This window comes from Falco peregrinus, chromosome 6, assembly GCF_023634155.1.
Source record: "Falco peregrinus isolate bFalPer1 chromosome 6, bFalPer1.pri, whole genome shotgun sequence".
In the NCBI taxonomy this organism is placed as follows: Eukaryota; Metazoa; Chordata; class Aves; order Falconiformes; family Falconidae; genus Falco; species Falco peregrinus.
Window position 1 is genome coordinate 10,880,978 of NC_073726.1, and position 18,856 is coordinate 10,899,833.

The 18,856-nt window shown below is 37.7% G+C and overlaps 1 protein-coding gene across 2 annotated transcripts in view; it reads left to right on the forward strand.

Annotated features, from left to right (window-relative positions):
- The window catches only part of CADPS2 (calcium dependent secretion activator 2), a 323,550-nt gene that overhangs the window by 224,880 nt on the left and 79,814 nt on the right, over window positions 1-18,856 (forward strand). For both annotated transcript variants that reach the window (XM_055808537.1, XM_055808536.1), the window contains exons 14-16: window positions 6,053-6,154; window positions 11,612-11,675; window positions 15,200-15,323. In XM_055808537.1, coding sequence (XP_055664512.1) covers window positions 6,053-6,154; window positions 11,612-11,675; window positions 15,200-15,323 — 290 coding nt within the window. The remainder of the gene's footprint in view (window positions 1-6,052; window positions 6,155-11,611; window positions 11,676-15,199; window positions 15,324-18,856) is intronic.

Consider the following 18,856-nt stretch of genomic DNA (forward strand, 5'->3'; position numbering starts at 1 on the left):
TGGGACAAGGAACTTTGTAAAAAAAACCATTATGTTGCTCTGCCTCTTCTAATATTTTTTTTTGTGGAGCTTTTGAATAGATATTTCTTTCTGTTCTGACTAAATTAACTCTAGACTTAAAGTTGTCTGTCTCTTGCTAGTTTCTCCTTCATTTTATATCTTTCATAAACAATATCTAATAAGATTTAATCTAAAATTCCAGAACTTAATTCAGTAGTTTCACCATTTATCTGCACATGGCCACCATCTGACACGAAAGGCTTTGTCCAGTTGATCTCTTCCCAGAAGCGTTACGTTTTTATATGTATAATTTTGTAAATATAAATGTTTGAATAGCATGTAGGCTTCTTCTTAGAAGTTTTTCCCAAGAAATCATTGCTACCAGGATTTTGAGGAACCTCCTAGTATTAAGCAGTTGAAAACGCTTCCTCTTTCTGCTGTGCTTCTTACCCACTCTCAACCCCACATGTTCTGTCTGTGTTGTAATGATAACAACAGGTGCAAGTTCTTCTTTCACTGTTTTTTATTGGCAATTGGGCCTTCCACTTTAATCTTAATCTTCCAAGGCTGTCCAACAGCTGGACAAAGGAGCCTGAGATCTCCTACAGTATAGAAGTGTGTTATCAGAAGCTATATTCTATCACTCTACCAGCATCTTGTATAAATTCTCTCTCATGTTTGATACAGCATCTAGAGACTTAACAAGAGTCTTTAGGTTTTGTAGTTTGTCTCATTTTTCTGTCATTCTTCTGTAATGGAAATGGTGAGAGTGGATTTGTCATACTGAAAAGTGTGGATTTATTCAGAAGTCATTTTTATGTCACCATTTCCCCAGAGTAATAGAATGAGAAAATACACCTTTTAGGATTGATAGGCTGTGTACGTTTGTGCTTCTAGATGAGAAACAGTGTTCTCTCAAAACTGGAAAAACTAGTCCTTGGATATTTATATCCCTTTTCTTCAAGTGACTGTAGTCTTCCCCTTTTCTGAGGCTCACTGGGCAATGCTGAGAATAGAACTTTTTCACTAGGTCTTCCAGTTTTATGTACTGCCCTGTGCCAAACATCTTGCATCATCCAGTTCATCATTTCTGGAAACTGATCACCTCCAAGGTATATGGCACACAGGGGAAGGTAAACCTTCTTTAATGTAATCTGTATTCTCCTTTTTAAGTGGTTCATTTATGAGCATCATACCCCCAAGGCTCTGATGTGAGGCCTCTAAATAGTTACGTTTGGGGGGTTTTAATTAATGCTGTTCAATTAGTGACAGAGTTTTCTATTACTTTTGTAAATAGCCACAAGGAAGTTATCAGTAGAGTTCTCCCGAGTTCAGAGCTAGAAGCAAAGTTCTTCACCCTGTTGCAGGTACTAAGTGAAGCCATGTTGACCTCACCTTTGCTTTACAGAATGATACTGTCCTGTGTTGGAAAGTGCTAATAATAACTATAATAATGTTGTAATAAAATGTGTCCTCACTGAGGTAAGTTTTGCAACATATCAAAATAAATCTACTTCTGAAAAGCCTCAAAGAAATTGTCAATAGAAAATTAATCAAATTCACACATTATTAAGAAAAAATAGAACGAAGTTCTGCGTATTTAAAGTGATGCTTGCCATCTTAGGCAACAAAGAAACAGCTAATGCTATTATATACTTTCACCTTCCCTGAACATTATACATGTCATTAATTTCAACTGATTAATGCCTATACATACCCTTATGCTTTGGGTAAATTGATATTATATAAGTACATGCTTAGCTTTTCAGTAGAAGGGCATTAGTGAATCCCACCTGAAATATAACTGCATAAAAGATCATTAAAACTAACCTGATTTATCATCTTAATCTGTTTTAGCAGCTTTCAGAATACATCTTTTTGGTTCACTTGTGAAAAAGAGGGTATGACCTGTAAGCAGATGTAGGATTAGACTGAGAAATGCATACACCAGAAGGCTCTATTGTGCTATTTTTTTTGTCAGAATGTTTGAAGAATAGTTACTATAAACAACAAAATGCTCAGTCTTCAAGTGCCTGCTGGTTAAATCTGTGTCTAAACGCCACATGATAATTTGCTGTCTTCATTTCCTGTTAATAAAAAGACGTCTGCTCTGCCTGCTTCTAAGCTGATAAAGTAAATAATTATTGTTCTTAATTTGTCTAACATAAACCATGGACTTAATTAATACAGTTGTGTTTTAAAGGAAAAAATTGGGTATTAAATTCCTTGGATATTAAAGTCCTATAAATAGATAATAAAATCTCTGCATCAAAATTCTAAACAGTTTAATCTTCAGTTTACTAAGAAACAAGAAGTTAAACTTTTATCTTGCTAATTTGAAACCTGTCACTATTCTTCCATTTTATTCTGCATCCTGCTGAATTTAAAAACAAGTGCTCTTAGAAAGCACTGAAGTCTTCTAAAACAATTTGTTTCTAGAAGTCAAGATGACATTTAAGTTTTGTTTTCCTTTTTCCTACACCCTTGAAATGTAGTTTATTGTATAAAGTGTTGAAGTAAGACCTTAGCTGAAGTATTTTTCTTGTATTTTCTTTTTTGTAATTTTTTGGCAGATTCTTTTGGTCAGCCTAATTGTTCTCATCTATGTGTGTGTGGGGGGGTATGTGTTAGAAAATCAATCTATGCATTCCTCTCCTCATGCTCTTCTTTTTTTTTTTTTTTTTTTCATGACAGACCAAAGTGGTGATCTATTTCTTTAATGAGGAAAGCTCATTGAAAACACTTTAAACATTTTCAAAATGTGAAAATATGCAAAAAGCACCAGTATCAACAATATTCCAGAGAAGAAAACAAAAGTCAGTCACGTTCATTTAGTATTTCCCAAGGCTGTCTCAACGAAGCAGTCTTGCTTAAGGTAACAGTTCGCTCTCTGAGAGACCACTAGGAGAAGCTGTTTGCAAAGTTGAGGGCTGGAAACAAGCTGGAGTCAACCCAGTGTCCATCCTATCTAGTTCCCATTGGAACTGGAATACCATGTTTATCTCACATGCTATAGCTATTTGCAAGGAATCTTAATCCTACAATGTATCAAGTGGCCTTTGCAAATTATTACAGGTTTTAAGATTTCCATACATCCAAATACTTCTAGAGGGTACTCCAAGCCTCAAGTGAGGAAAAACAGTCCATTCCCAGAGGAAAACCTAAACCCACCACCTAATCAACCAGCTTCACTAGAGTAACTGCCACCAGGACAGCAATCTTGCAAGACTGTCACAGCAAAATTTTCTTTAAACATTCTGGTCAACCTGTATTTTTTGTGTCATTATTTGAGTGTTTTATGGTCTAACAGCTGCCTCCCACTTGAATTTCCTAGTTTAGTTCATGAGGTATTTATTTCAAATCTTTTTTGATATTTAAGTCTGAGTGAATTAAACAATTTGAGATGCGACCAGAGACAACATTACATCTGTGCCAGTTAGACTATGATCTAAGCAGACAAGACAGGCCAATCCAAAGCCAACTGACAGGAGTTCTTAAAAAATGGAAAATTAATATAAGAGAGAAAGGAGAGAGAGAGAAGGCTACTCAGGTTTTCAGTGTTCACTGTTCCCACTAGTTCTCTAATCCCAAACGCAGTTGTGAAGAATAAGGAGGAAAACAATGTTGAGGAAAGGAAAATTCACGCTACCTTCTTGTAAAGATAAAGTTAAAATGAAAACAACTCTTTTTAAAACAGTTCATCACTTTTCTTGGCTGAGTTCTTGAAAGAGAGGTCCCAGGCTGCAATGACAGCTGAATACTGCTTTTGAATTGAAAAAAACAAGTCCAAACCACTATCCATAACATTTGGTGTAGTAGGAAAGGCTCATTTTTTGTTGGTTTTAGTTGCAAAATTCTTATTGCATAGTTTATGGATGACCTAAACCTTTGAAAACCAATGACTTCTGAGTCTTCTCTTCTTGGCAGGCACAGTAATTTGTAAATAAAAATAACAAACTCAAAACAGTGCTATTTTATTTTATTCTGTCTTTAAAGCAATTAAAGAAAAATATCTAGAAGGCAAGATGAGATGGAATTTTGAAACTATTTATCTATTTTTTCTATCTCAGCTCATCTCGCAGTCAGATTCTTTTTTCTATGGATTCTTTTCTCTCAGTAGTAGATACATATTCCCAAGAGTACAATAAATGATCACCAGCATAATATGTGTGTCAGAAATGTGTTGCAAAAATGCATTTTTATATTCTGCTTGTGCAATAAGGCTAACAGGAAGAAACAAAATAATGATTCAGAGTTTGTGCCATTTTCTAAGATCGTGTTTTCAAGAGGTGAGATTTTCAGGGCCATAGATGGTACATTTTTCTAATACCTTTTTGTGTACTTTTTCTTCTGGGGCATTTGCGTCTGTGCAAACATCCACTAAAAATATATTTAACAGTTCTGAAAATTGTAGGTGTTGTCAGCGAGGTTCTTTATGACAACAAACTCAGTGAAGTGACAGGTCCCTGGTATGTGGTGATCCTAGCCTTAGTGCAGGTTGACAGATAAGACATCCTACTGGCTCACCTTTTTCACTTACTGTTGTCTGGACCCCTAGGTCTTTTCTGTCATATATATGACATGCCTCAACGAGGTTTAATATGACAGAACTATTTACTTTATCACTCCAGAGCACGATCTCTCCTGACAATGAAATCAGACAGTGCAATTTACTTAAATCTGAACCTGTTCCATCTGTCAGAAGGCTGAGGTAAAGTATCGTGGCATCCATCAAAAGAGAGAATATAAGTTATTTGCTCTTTCACATCAAATTTATACAATAGTATATTGATGTGCCTGGGTACTCATATCTCCACCATATCTGATTTTTATTGTTGTCTTCACAATAATTTAAGGACTTCAGGCATTCTTTCCACCTCGACTTGACAGATCACAAATGTAAGTGATTTAAAAGGTGAGAGAATTGTTTACGTCATGACCAGGTAGCAACTTATTCCTCCTAGATTTAAGTATAGCACAGAAAGTTAAAGTAGCAATTTAGCAAAAAGATGTTCATGGAATCCTAGAATGATTCTTTGAACATTCATAGAATGTTGTCTTTATTTCATTTTACTACAATTTTCTCAGGTCTAGAAACACTGAGATACAGTTTTGCAGGCTCTGGAGGAGATACTTAAGTGTCGGGGTCATAAACTCACGTGGGAAGCAGTAGCTGTTTTATTACCTGGAGCTGGATGTTAAGATAGTAACAGGAAGTTTTCAGATACATCTTTTTAAAGTATGCTGTATGTGGGGAAGATGTGACTGCATGGCAAAAGTACCTTTTGGGAAATGTGTATTTAAATTTCTTTAATTTTGACATGATTTTAATGTAAATGCATTAATAACACCTTTAGGCTAAGACTTTAGACTAGGTGTGTGCTTAACATTTAGTACAAGGCTTATGATTAATTATTAGGACTTAAGTTTGATGTTTAAAAAATTCCAATGCTTTTGTTTTTTAAAGACTCTTTTTTTGTTTCATCCATTATGCTATATTTATATGGAAGTCCTGTTTACATGCTGCTATTTGTTAATATGGAATGGGTGATCAAAAATCCGTGCTCACTCTAAGCAGGTGTTGCCTGCTTTGGCTTTTCTCACTGTAGTTTGCCTCCCACCTTTATTTTTAAATAATTTTCAGCCATATTCCACCTCTAGGAAAATATCTGGAAGATTCAAGGTGTTGAAATTCAACAAGATCTGAGTAGGCCACTTACTGTGCCAACCTATAGTACTAATTTACTTGAGAAAGGATATTATATATCTTTGGGAATGATCTGGGAGAAATATATGCTACCTTGTGTTCATATTGGGATCAGGCAGAAACTTAGGACTAATGTAAAAGTTCAACTCAAAAGTTAAATTATTTGTCTGTTTGCAGTCTGTTCTTTAGCTATAGTCACAAGTTACTGTTCATCCTTCAAGGCAATGGGAAAGGGGAAAGGAGAGTTAGCACACGTTAACTGATGGCTTTAAAAATTAGAGTCACTGTTCAAAGAGGAATCATCATGAAGAGTTATCAACAATTATTAAATATTTAATATTACAGGCCAGATGGAATTGGAACAGTATCTGTTGAAGAGAAAGAAAGGTTTGAGGAAATTAAGGACAGACTTTCTTCCCTTTTAGAAAACCAAATAAGCCATTTCAGGTGAGTCTGTAATTTATTCAATGAATGCTAATTTTTTTCTGGAACAATTTTCTCATGTTGCTCAGTTTTTGTCTTGAACAAGCGGAGTGAAAATGAAGTAGTCTACCTGCAAAGAAATTTTGAATATATTAAATATGGAATAATGTATTTACACATGTGACTGTGCTTAAAATTTACTTATGTATCATGTGAGCTGTGTTTTTCTATGCTAGAAAAGATTGTGCAAGAAAATAGGCCTGGGTTTTGTCGATTCTTTTAAACTTAAAGCTTCCTATAACTCTGACTGAGAAAATTGTCTAAATGAAAATGACCAAACCATAGCAATTTCTGGGTTAGTACTGATCAGAAAAATCATATGAGTAGAGAACATCTTTGATAGATCACAGCTAAAACTTTTCTCATTTCTCATTTCTCATTTAGATGTCATTTCTTAGTTGCATGCTGTACTTACCGTTCCTAAATCAGCTGAGGTCCATCGTCCTCAATAAAGAGTTCTTCATATGTAAAGACTGTCCATACCAGTAGAAGATGTTTAGGGAAGGAGGACAAGAAACTAAGCAAACTTGGGGTGATACTTCCTTCTATTTTCTAGCAATTGATGGTTGTTGAAGCTTAGCATAAAAATGGCACGGAGACCACCAAATTTGTTAGTTTATCACACTAAGCCAACCTATCTGCCATTAATCTCTCAATGTAATCCTTTTTTTAGAATGCATTTATAGATTTTTTTTTTGTGTCTTTATCACCTTATGACAACCAGTTCCACAGTTTAAATAGTGCTGTGTGAAACAGCTTGCTTTTGTTTGGCAAGGCTCCCTGTAACTTTGTTGGATGCCCCTCTGGCTTGATGAGGTAAATGTCTGGTATTCACTGGTATCTGTCATGTTGATAACTAGGTTGTTGGGGATTTTTTGAGCATCGAGGATGTAGCAGTCTTCACTTGGGACTTCATCTCTGTATTAAACTAAAGACAGCTGGGACTCTACTTGGAGGGTATTCCTTTTGGGGAAAAAAAGATATGCTCCTTTATTTCCTTTAAAGATTCTTCCTTGACACATTTCCTGTTTTCCAGTCTTCCATGGAATTAAATAGCTCTTGCCAGAAAAGCAATACAGAGAAGCATAGGACACTGTGCTTCCTACCCAGGTCTTGGAAAGGCAGGGGGAGAGTACTGACAAAGAACATCATCTGCAGGGTGAAGGAAAACTTGTTTCTGTGACAATCTTCTCATGCTTGCTACCAAAAAAAAAGAGGAGGATTGGAGCTCAGAGAAGACCTCTGGCCTGTGATTGGCATACTTATGGCTATGTCCTGGCAAGTTCATAGTAGAAACACAACTGCTGTGATTTCCAACGAATATAAATACTTATACACAATGGTAAGGTCAGTGAGAGTAGCCGTGACCCAAAAAATACTGAAACAGCAGAAGCCTTCTGAATATGTACTGAGAGAGGAGGGAGATGGCAGAACAAGAAAGTAGGCTGGGCATCGTCAGAATAATTCTGTTCACATTCAGGCCTTCACATGCATAAGACTAATTACAAAATATATGATGTCTAAATAATTATTTGAGTTTGAACAAATAAATGAAAACCCCATCATGTCTGCTTACCTACACAGTAGAATATGCTGATGAGCTTGGACTGTATCAGTGACCATAGGATCTTTCTGCCTCAGTCTTGGTGGGTTTTGAGAGAATTCAAATGTTGGGAAGTCCTACTTGAGAGCAATTAGATGTGTCTTTCAAAGATTAATGCCTCCATCCTTCAAAGGACTCAAAGGTTTGCCTTAAAATCCTGTTTAATCAAGATAAACAAACAGTGCTCTGCCAGGTGAAGAGTAATTATTCTATCTTTCTCTGAACAAATATTAGAAATAAAAAGCAAATTAGGTGGAATGTCTTCATATAAATGAGGATACTGGAATAATCCTGCTAGAAGGAAGAATCAATAGTGCCCTGAATCTGAATTTATAAAGCATATAGGGTCACAATATAGGGCATCCTGATAAAGAATTGTCATTAGACTTTTAAAGAAAACCTTGACTTAGGTAATGTGTAAAGATCACCTGTATCATTAATTAGCAAAGAATAACCTTGGCTGTGAGATTGCTTTCTTAAGAAAACATGGTATTAAAACCACTCCGTACCTCATGTTGAATATTTTGAAAAATACATTCAGCCATAAAGATGGATGCAAAACATGCACTGAGTTTCTCTGCTTTGGCCTCACTGTCCCTGAATGCCCTGTACTCCTTGTCACCAAACAGTCCCACCATCTCCGAGGGTGCTTCCTGCCTCCACTGTGATTCCTACTGTCAGTTTGAGCATCTGTGCCGTTCACAGGTGCACTAGAATATTTTAAAATACTTTCATGTCGTCTTTGTTTGGATAGGTTGCACGTTTTTTAAATGCCAGATTCTCTACAATAACCTCTTTATCTTCCTTGTGGAGTCACATAGAGGGGCTTTTGTTTGGGTTTTTTGAACAGATTTTTAATTGTAGCATACATTTGACTTGGGCTCCTACTTCCTGTGTTTTACCTCAGGCTGCTTGTAGGTTTCTTGCTTTCTTGATTGCTCCTTTAAGGTTTTGTCGTTTGTTTTTCAAGTTCTTTGTTTTATCATAGTTCCCATACTTGGAATTGAATAGACATGTACTAAATGTACACGTGCTGATTTTTTTTTTGCATGTTCTTTTTTGCTAAGTTATTCAATTTTATTGTTTTATGATCACTACTACAGAGCACCTCTCCTGCTCTGCACCTTTCAAACTATATCCTGTTCACATTTGAGACCAAATCCAGAATAGGATCTTTTCTTGTGGGTCCTAAATGAGCTGTCCAACGAAGCAATTCAAAACTGTGTCCCAAAATACTTTCACTATATCTCATCCTAGTGAGACATTGATCAAGTGCACATGTGTATAGTTAAAATCTCTTACTATTTGTGATGAATTTGCAGCTCCTCTAATCTCACTTAACATTTCCTAATCACTCACAGCATCCTAATTAAGCGATCAGGGGTACAGACTTTCAAAGATCACCAACATGTTTTTTTTCTTTAATATGTCAGAAGTTGTCTCAAGTTTTGCCCTTATTCCATTGCTTTGCATTGCATGCTCTAGTCAGCTGCTGTGGACAGTTTAACCAAAGAGTGTATTTCTCTTCCTGCCTTTTCAGAGATGCACTGAACATTTGCTGTGTCCATCTAGGTCGCTAGGTCACACCTATCTGAAAATGGTGCTTTTCCATGCCTGTCAACTAACCTGCAGCTTCCAGTTTTAATACTCCTCTATTCCCTTTTTAATTGTAATTTTCATTGCTATCAGCCTGGCTTCATTATGATTAAGATGCTTTCAGCCCATCCCATGCTGGTGGCTCTTATCTAAAGTATTTCCTAGTTCTTAAGGTACTCAAATCATTCCTCTCTGTCATTTTACCTACCCACTGAGAATTCAGATCTCTGCCTGCCTGTCAGGCACCAAATGTGGAAGAGCCAATATTTCAGAGAAAGCTGCTGTGAGGGTAGTGGACTGTAACCTCTTGCCTAGCTGTGTGAATTGTTTCTCTGTAGTGTTCCTGCTACACTTCCATATGGTGCTGGTACTAATACAGAGCATGAGTGCTGCTCCTTCTCTATCCACTCCTAGGCAACTTTAAATGTCTCCTGATGTCCATCCTACCTTTGTACCCAGCAAGTAACATACTGCTTGGTCCTCTTAGATGTCACAGATCCAATTGTGACAATATGTCTAAGTGTTGAATCGGCTACTGTCACCATCTATGTCTACTTATCCTTAAAGGTCCCCTTGGCTGTGGGAGCATCCTTGTCACAGCCAAACAGCGTGACATCACCTGCCGTGGAGATTTTATCCAGGAGATTGAATTTCATCTTGCCATCAAGATGCTGCTTCCCTGCCTCCTCAGCAGCACAGAGGCTGTAATACTGGAGGCAGGACTTCTTGAGTGTCCTTTCGGCCTCTACTATGAACATTTCCTTTTCTTTAAGCTGCTTATCTCAAGAAAACTATTCTCTGTCAGAAGGTCCTTACACCAATTGTACACATAAGCTTGCTGCCCATAGTGTACTCATACATATTGTCTCTGCAATAAACTGAGTAACCCCTATTCTACTGTTGGACTTCCATCTGCATCATGAACTTAAAACCAGTTGGGTCTTGGAAGCCTGTTATGTTATCTACATTGCAGAACATACCTGGAAGGAAGTATTTGATTTGAAGTATTAAGTATAATCAAGAAATGATTGACATTTATTCAAAAACTACCACGAGAGGTGGATAGCAATAAACAGTGGGAAAGACGAGGGGAGGAAACAAAACACCTAAAGATGTATTCTGTTTTATGGTGGTTTATCGCCTAAAGGTCATTAAATGTGCTTTTGTAATTTGTTAACCTGTCCTCATAAATTGTTAGCACTATTGTAAGAAAGAAAAATGAAGCAAAGCGAATAGTGGAAATCTCACTGCAGGAAATCCTTTTTTTGACCTCATTTAGAGGGCTTTATTTTGGCTGAGCAAAACGTATATCTAAAATTCACTGGTCTGAATCCTTTTTATCATTATAAAAGATTTTACTGTTGGAGAACATTAGAGTATGAGACTACCATTCTCAGTGAGTAATAATAAGAAAAAAATAATCTCAGCAAAGTAAAAAATCCTTTTTCCAATTGGGGATATCCCAGCAAGATTTTATAGACAGGATTAAGAGTGGTTACAGTTGTCTGAGCATTGTAGTCTCATTGAGCTGATATATTGGATCTTTTAGTAAACAAAAATGAAGAACAAAGCTATGAATGGGATCACTTTTTAATTGAATTTTTTAGAAGTATCGAGACAGAAGTAGGTATGGTTTAATTTGTAGGTGATAAAATTTAAGATGAAATAAAATGCTTTTCCAAGATATTTATAATATAATTAGGAAAATTACAGGATATCTGCAAGCATTTGTATTCCCATTTATCTCTACAAACTTCAGTATCTGACATTTTATCCTTATCTTAATCCAACATTAGAACAAGACAGAATGTACTGAGTGCTGTCTCACAGCTCCAGTATCAGTCATGGCTACATAAGAAATAGTATCTCTTTCCAGGAAGATGACAGATCAGAAACCATTAAATACCCTTCATAGTTCAGAAAGTGGAAGTGATGCTTTTGCCATCTGTCTGTGGGCCTGAGCTGGTGATGGGCTGATACTGCTGTAGAGACATAGATATACATATATGTATATGTATATATGTATATATACTGCCTGTATATATTCCATGGTAGGCTACTGAAAAGGCCTTTTGCTTTCGTTAGTACTTTGTCTTTTGAAGTCTCCTGCTAACATAATTTAATGCAAGTTCTGTACAGTTACATCTCAAAGTAAATTCTTAGCTATTATAATTCTGATTGTTTTTTCTTATTACTATTTCTTTTTATTATTATTTTTTAAGGTACTGTTTCCCTTTTGGACGTCCTGAAGGAGCTTTAAAAGCCACACTTTCATTACTTGAGAGGGTAAGTTTGAGAATATATTTTAAATTCTGCTTGAGTGCTAACCCTGCATTCTTCTTTTACCTTCAGGCTACTGAAAGCGGACTCATATCTTCTTAGGTATTTTACTACTGGTTTTAATTGTTCACTGGGAGGTTTTTTTCTCACTGCCTTCCACAGAGGTAAAGAGCTGTTTTCATAGAATCATAGAATGGTTTCAGTTGGGAAAGGACCTTAAAGATCATCTATTTTTAACCCCTATGCCATGGGCAGGGACACCTTCCACTAGACCAGGTTGCTCAAAGCCCCATCCAGCCTGACTGTGAACACATCCAGTGAAGGGGCAGCCACAGCTTCTCTGGGCAACTTTTTCCCTTGTCTCACCACCCTCACAGTAAAGAATTTCTTCCTAATATCTAATCTATATCTACCCACTTTCAGTTTTAAACCATTACCTCTTGTTCTATCACTACCTGCCCTTGTCAAAAGTCCCTCTCCAGCTTTCTTGTAGGCCCCCTCTAGGTACTGGAAGGCTGCTATAAGATCTCCCCAAAGCCTTCTGTTTTCCAGGCTAAACAACCCCAACTGTCTCAGCCTGTCTTCATAGGAGAGGTGCTCCAGCCCTCTGGTCATCTTTGTGACCCTCCTCTGGCCTCGCTCTAACAGGTCCCTGTCCTTCTTCTGTTGGAGGCTCCAGAGCAGAACACAGTACTCCAGGTGGGGTCTCACAAGAGTGGAGTAGAGGGGGAGAATCACCTGCCTCCACCTGGGCCACACTTCATTTGATGCAGCCCAGGATACAGTTGGCTTTCTGGGCTGTAAGTGCACATTGTCAAGCCATGTTGAGCTTCTGTCATCAGCCTGCACCCCCAAGTCTTTCTCCTCAGGGCTGTCCCTCTTCCGTCCTCTTTCCAGCCTGTATTTCTGCTTGGGACTGCCCCAACCCATGTGCGGGACCTTGCACTTGGCCTTGTTGAACTTGATGAGGTTCACATGGGCCCACCTCTCAAGCCTGTCAGGGTCCCTCTGGAAGACATCACTTCCCTCCAGTGTGTTGGCCATGCCACACAGATTAGTGTTGTCAGCAGACTTGCTGAGGGAGCACTCGATCCCACTGCCCATGTCACTGACAAAGATGTTAAACAGCACCAGTCTCAATACTGACCCCTGAGGAATGCCAGTCATTACTGCTCTCCACTTGGACATCAAGCCATTGACAACAACTCTTTGAGTGCAACCATCCAGCCAATTCTTTATCCACCAAGTGGTCCATCCATCAAAACCATGTCTCTCCAGTTTAGAGACAAGGATGTAATGTGGGACAGTGTCAAATTCTTTGCACAAGTCCAGGTAAATTATATCAGTCGCCCTTCCTTCATCCACCAGTGCTGTTACCCTGTCATAGAAAGTCACCAGATTTGCCAGGCACAATTTGCCCTTAGGGAAGCCACATTGGCTGTCGCCAATCACCTCCTTATTTTCCATGTGCCTTAGCATAGTTTCCAGGAAGACCTGCTCCATGATCCTGCGAGGCACCAAGGTGAGACTGGCCAGCTTGTAGTTCCCCAGGTCTTCCTTATTTCTCTTTTTAAAAATGGGGGTTATATTTCCCCTTTTCCAGTCAGTGGGAACTTCACTGAACTGCCACAACTTCTCAAATATGATGGATAGTGGCTTAGCCACTTCATCCACTGGTTCCATCAGGACTTGCAGATGCATCTCATTAGGTGCCATGGACTTGTGCACCTCCAGGTTCCTTAGTCTTTAACTGATCTTCTCCTACAGTGGGCAGTTCTTCATTCTCCCAGTCACTGCCTTCTGCCACTTGGGTGGTGTGGCTGGAGCACTTGCCAGTGAAGATCAAGGCAAAAAAGTCACTGAGTACGTCAGCCTTCTCCATATCTCAGATAACCAGGTCTCCCGTTTCCTTCTAGAGAGGGCCCCCATTTTCCCTAGTCTTCCTTTTATCACTGACATACCCGTAGAAGCTTTTCTTGTTGCTGTTGATGTCCCTGGCCAGATTTAATTGTCAGAGCTGTAGCTTTCCTAACCTTATCCCTGGCAGCTCAGACAATTTCTCTTTATTCCTCTCAGGCTAGCTGTCCTGGCTTCCACCCTCTGTAGGCTTCCCGTTAGGACTGTTTTCTGTAGGACTTACTTATTGGACCTTCACTTCAAGCCACTGCGGTGACTGTTTCTTTCTAATTTAACGGTTACCCAGCATTACCTCCAAAATAGTACAAATGTACTCTGCCGTCCCCCTTTCCTGCTTTCTATGGCTTCTGTGCTGTTGGTATTGTCTCCACTGATACGTAATGTTACAACACTTCTATATAATCCAAGGAATGTTCCATAAATGCATAATCTGAGTCAGTTTCTGAAGAAAAAGCTATATGCAGCAAAACTCACATGGGCAACTATAAATGTAAACTCCTGCCCAGCAAATCCTCTTGCATTAACTGGAAGGGAGAAGACCTCGTAATGGTAAAAACATCTCAATCATCTCTGAGGGAAGAGAATTTTAAATTCCAGCAGAGATTCCAGAGGAATTGTATCAGCAGGAGCCTGATGAATGTATGAATTCCAAAAAAGCTTAGATCGCAGTCTGTGTAGGTTTGCCAAAATGTGAGAGGTCTGGTCCTGGAGACTGTCACTTATTCTCCACTGCAGAACACTCCATGGATAACAGTTCTGTCTTAGAAAATCTTTCCCATGGTCAGAAACACGTGAGTCTGAATATATATGTTTTATTTCACTTACAATCTCAGTGACTGTAGTGCTGTGTCAATTCCTTTGTGTTATATGAAACTCACTGTTCCTGCTGCTACAAGTGACAATGATACTCTGGTGCTCCAGCAATACCGTCAGTATTGACTGCGAATAAATGTGCATTCCTATACTTGTGGATGCAGAATGGTTTAGAAACATTTTATTTTGACTTGGAAAATTTGGGGGAAAAAAATACAGATCCAGAATAAATGGGTTTGAATACTGTACTTTCACATGTTGATAACCCAGGATTTAGTCATTAAAAAGGAGCAAGTTAACCTGTTTGTTTTTCACAGCAAGGACATGTTGAATTGGAATAGCTTTAAAAGGAAGAAAAGCAAGTCGGTATTAGCTGGCTCTGATGGTGCTGTTCACAGCTTTTCCTGTGCACTGTTGAAGAGTCAATGGTTATGCAATGGTGGAAGTTTTTCCACAGATGAGAACAAAGCAAATTTCCACATCCACATCTTTAGTGGGCACCATGATCCAGCCCATTCACAGAATGTTCCTGTTACACTGGTCTTGATGTCACCCAAAGAAGGACTGACTGGCATGCCACAAGATGCCGAACAGCAGGGGTGTTGTATATAAATACCGTACAGGCAGGCAGACCAGGGTTGAACAGAAACCTTCAAAGACAAATATCTAGTTCTACCACCTGAAGTAGTTTCTTTTTGATTTTTGCTTTTAATTATTATCAGACCTCTAGTAACTGTAGGACACTTTTATCCTTTTCCCTTGGGTTTTGTAACCAAGAGGTGTAATTGTCTCTAACACAGGTTTTAATGAAAGATATTGCCACTCCCATACCACCAGAAGAGGTGAAGAAAGTGGTTAGAAAATGTCTGGAGAAGGCTGCCTTGATCAATTACACTCGACTTACAGAATATGCCAAAATAGAAGGTTAGTACAGCAATCAACTGCCAAAGTGGCTGTAAAAGCCAACAATACCAATTAACTGAATATTCTGTGAGCAGCCTTTTTCCTTTACAGAACAAACCCCTTCCACAGCAAGGGGAAATGTCTCATTAAAATCTCAGCTGGTGAACTATGGAGCTTTTTCCTATTCATTGCTTTAATATGCCTCCTGGGACCCTGTTTGAATGGAAGACTAGGACTTCCTAATTTAAGTTGCCCTTTGTTCTTACTTTTGAGTTCTCCATAAGTCTAAAGGGTTGTTTATGGGTTATTTTTTATTTCTCTAACTATATCTAGTAATTAAACTACTAACAGGAAATTCTTTCCTTAACAGCAATGACAGTACTTTGAAACTTGAAAACTCTGGGTGTAGATGCTTTTGTGATGTACTTATAAGGCAGACAGATAGATAAGTGGGTTTGGTTGTTCGGATTTTTTTGCTGTTGTGTTGTCAGATATATATTAATAATCTGGTTATTAAAACGGTAATTACATTCTGATTTTCGGACTGCATTAATTGAACAAAATACTAGGTCTGACGGTAAGCAGAAGTTTTCCTGGAATTTAGGTATGTTCTAGAAAGTATATCACAAAATTAACTAAGATTTTTCTCAAAAAAATTGGCTGGGATACACAATGTCGTTTTATTATATGTTAACCTTATGTAGAACAGTAAGGAAGTCATAAAACTCAAATGCCTTGTCATGACATGTCTGTTATTCTCCATAAAGTCAACTCAGATATATTCAGGAGTAGCAAACAAATGTGTGCATCTATATAACTGGATTTATAGGTAGAGTCAATTAACAGGAAATTATATGAAGAATGAACCCTGCTTTTAAAAAATCAAAATTTTATGCATATTATGTTTTTTTATAGCATGTATTTCTAGCAATACACTAGAGGAAATAGTTATAATAGCAAAATGAAGAAGCCTCATATCTTTAGCAATATTGTAAAGCAAACTTTTTTTCCTTTTTCCATTTCTGCTCAAATTCTCTGAAAAACATGAGTTAACCAATCTCACAAGTGATTAACAAAAAACCCATCTCATCACTATAGCAACCAGTATTATATGTTGGGAGTAACAACATGAAACCATCTTAGTAACCAGTTTATCATAATTAATCATGATATCATGTTGTGTTAAAGAAAAAAGGACGAATATTAAATCTAGTCTGGAAAATGGAAAAGCAAAAATAACTGTCTTCCTTAGTTTTTATCTTTCTGTATTCATAAAGGGGATTTTTTAATGTTCAGTATTTCAGTCTTTTAGAAAACCTGTTGAAATAATGGGCATAAAAATAAAAATATTTTTTAAAGATGACAAAAGCATACAAAAGATACCTAAACTCACTCCTGACACTAAATTGGATTGGGAGAGTTTTTTACAGTGATGTAAATACATCTTTGCCCAAGATTTTTAACTATATCCTAAAGAACTGTGGCAATTCCACTGCAATTGACAGATTTTGCACTTTATGCACATTGCTAATACTGCAATAAGCTGGAACAGCACATAAAACTGCCATCCATCCCATGGCATATTTTCACTTGCAAATTTGGTTTTGGATTTATTGTCTTTTGGTTGAAACACAACTAGATTTCTGTAAATAGTTTTACAATCATGTAATTGTAAACCCAAAGCACAATAGATAATTACATACGTAAGTCTAGTACCTCAACAAAAAATAGGTTAAGTACTTTTCTGAGAATAGAGTACTCTTTGAAACTGAAGGGCTCCAGCACCATAACATCAGAAAATTAAACTCATTGGTTTTCAGTAGCAATGAGACCTGTATTGGTCTCTTCCTATACTCTGGTCATTACAAATAGCCTACATTTTTATCAATATAAAAGTAACAGTTTTCAGCAATGGGTTCCATTCTGCTTCTTTAAGTCTGTGGGAGCATTATTGTACCTGTGCACTGAAATGACGTTCTTCTCTTGAAAATAATTCATGTTAGTGTTCGCATTAATTGCTTTCTCCTCAAATTGCATACAGAAAGCATACAGTCATTATCTTTATAACATTACTGATGTCCTCAATGTAGCTGTCATACATTTGGAGGATTTTTGTCCTATTCTTTGAATATTCCTTCAGCAAACATCATATTAGTCAGTGAAAGTGCAACTATTGCATGATAATATCAGCTATAAACCAATAGTAGCTACCAAAGAAGTAGAGAAGCAAAGAAGGTTCTAATAGAAGTAATACTCATATTCTTATTTTTTGTATTATTTTACTATTATTTAAGTTTCTAATTTCCCAGGCACAACATGGATGCGAACTCAGCCAGTGAGCCCAAAATATAGACTATATAGGACTAGTACATATAAATTTACTTCCTAAAAACATATACCATTTCTCCCTCAGCTGCCAAAACCCATCATTTCTGTGAGCTGCGAAGACTCTCACTGCTATACTCAAGATTTTAAGATTTTAACTCCTTACTTGATATTTATTCTTTTCTAATGAAATTAAAATAGTTATATTTCTGTAATGATGCTTTTCTTCTCTTTTTTTTTGTTGTTTAATATTTAGCAACAGCAGAAAAGGACTCAGGTGATTATTGTTTGTATGCATGTCTGCATGTATTACAGATGTAGTGTGTTGTGTCTGTTGTTTTATTATTTTTGTTGATCTCAACAATACCAAGATATTGACTAGAACATGTGTGAACCTTAAATTAATTTTTATGTAGTACAGTCCATGCAGTCTTCATTTACACTGATACTTAACTGTTATGTGCATATTTATTAGCAATTTAGATGATTCTGTATTTTGGAATATGATGCAATTGTAGTTTCTGTGAAAGAGGTATAACTAAGTGATGCAGAAAATTTTGACTGTTAAATTCAAAATCAGTTTGTGTATTTAGAAAAAAGTAATTTCATAGTCATCAGCAAAAATGGTATCCATTTCTTAATAGGACTACTAGATTTATTAATGAAGGTCTTGATAGGAGTACTAATTTTGTTAAGCTGATTTTACATTTCTCTGATATGGGTCTGTTTAGTGATATGTTTACTTTTCTAGTTACAGCTGAAGGTTGGGAGGATGGTAGTTCTTCACAGAATCACAGAATGTTCAGGTTTGGAAGGGACCTCTGGAGATCATCCAGTCCAACCCCCTGCTAAAGCAGCTTCACCTACAGCAGGTTGCACAGGATGGCGGCCAGGCAGGTTTTGAGCATCTCCAGAGAAGGAGACTCCATAGCCTCTCTGGGCAGCCTGTCCCAGTGCTCTGTCACCCTCAAAGTAAAGAAGTTCTTCCTCATATACAGGTGGACCTTCCTGTGTGGCAGTTTGTGCCCGTTGCCTCTTGCCCTGTCGCTGGGCACGACTGAAAAGAGCCTGGCCCCATCCTCTTGACGCTCTCCCTTAAGATATTTGTAGGCATTGACAAGATCCCCCCTCAGCCGTCTCTTCCCCAGGCTACACAGGCCCAGCTCCCTCAGCCTTCCCTCACAGGGGAGATGCTCCAGTCCCCTCACCATCCCTGTAGCCTCCGCTGG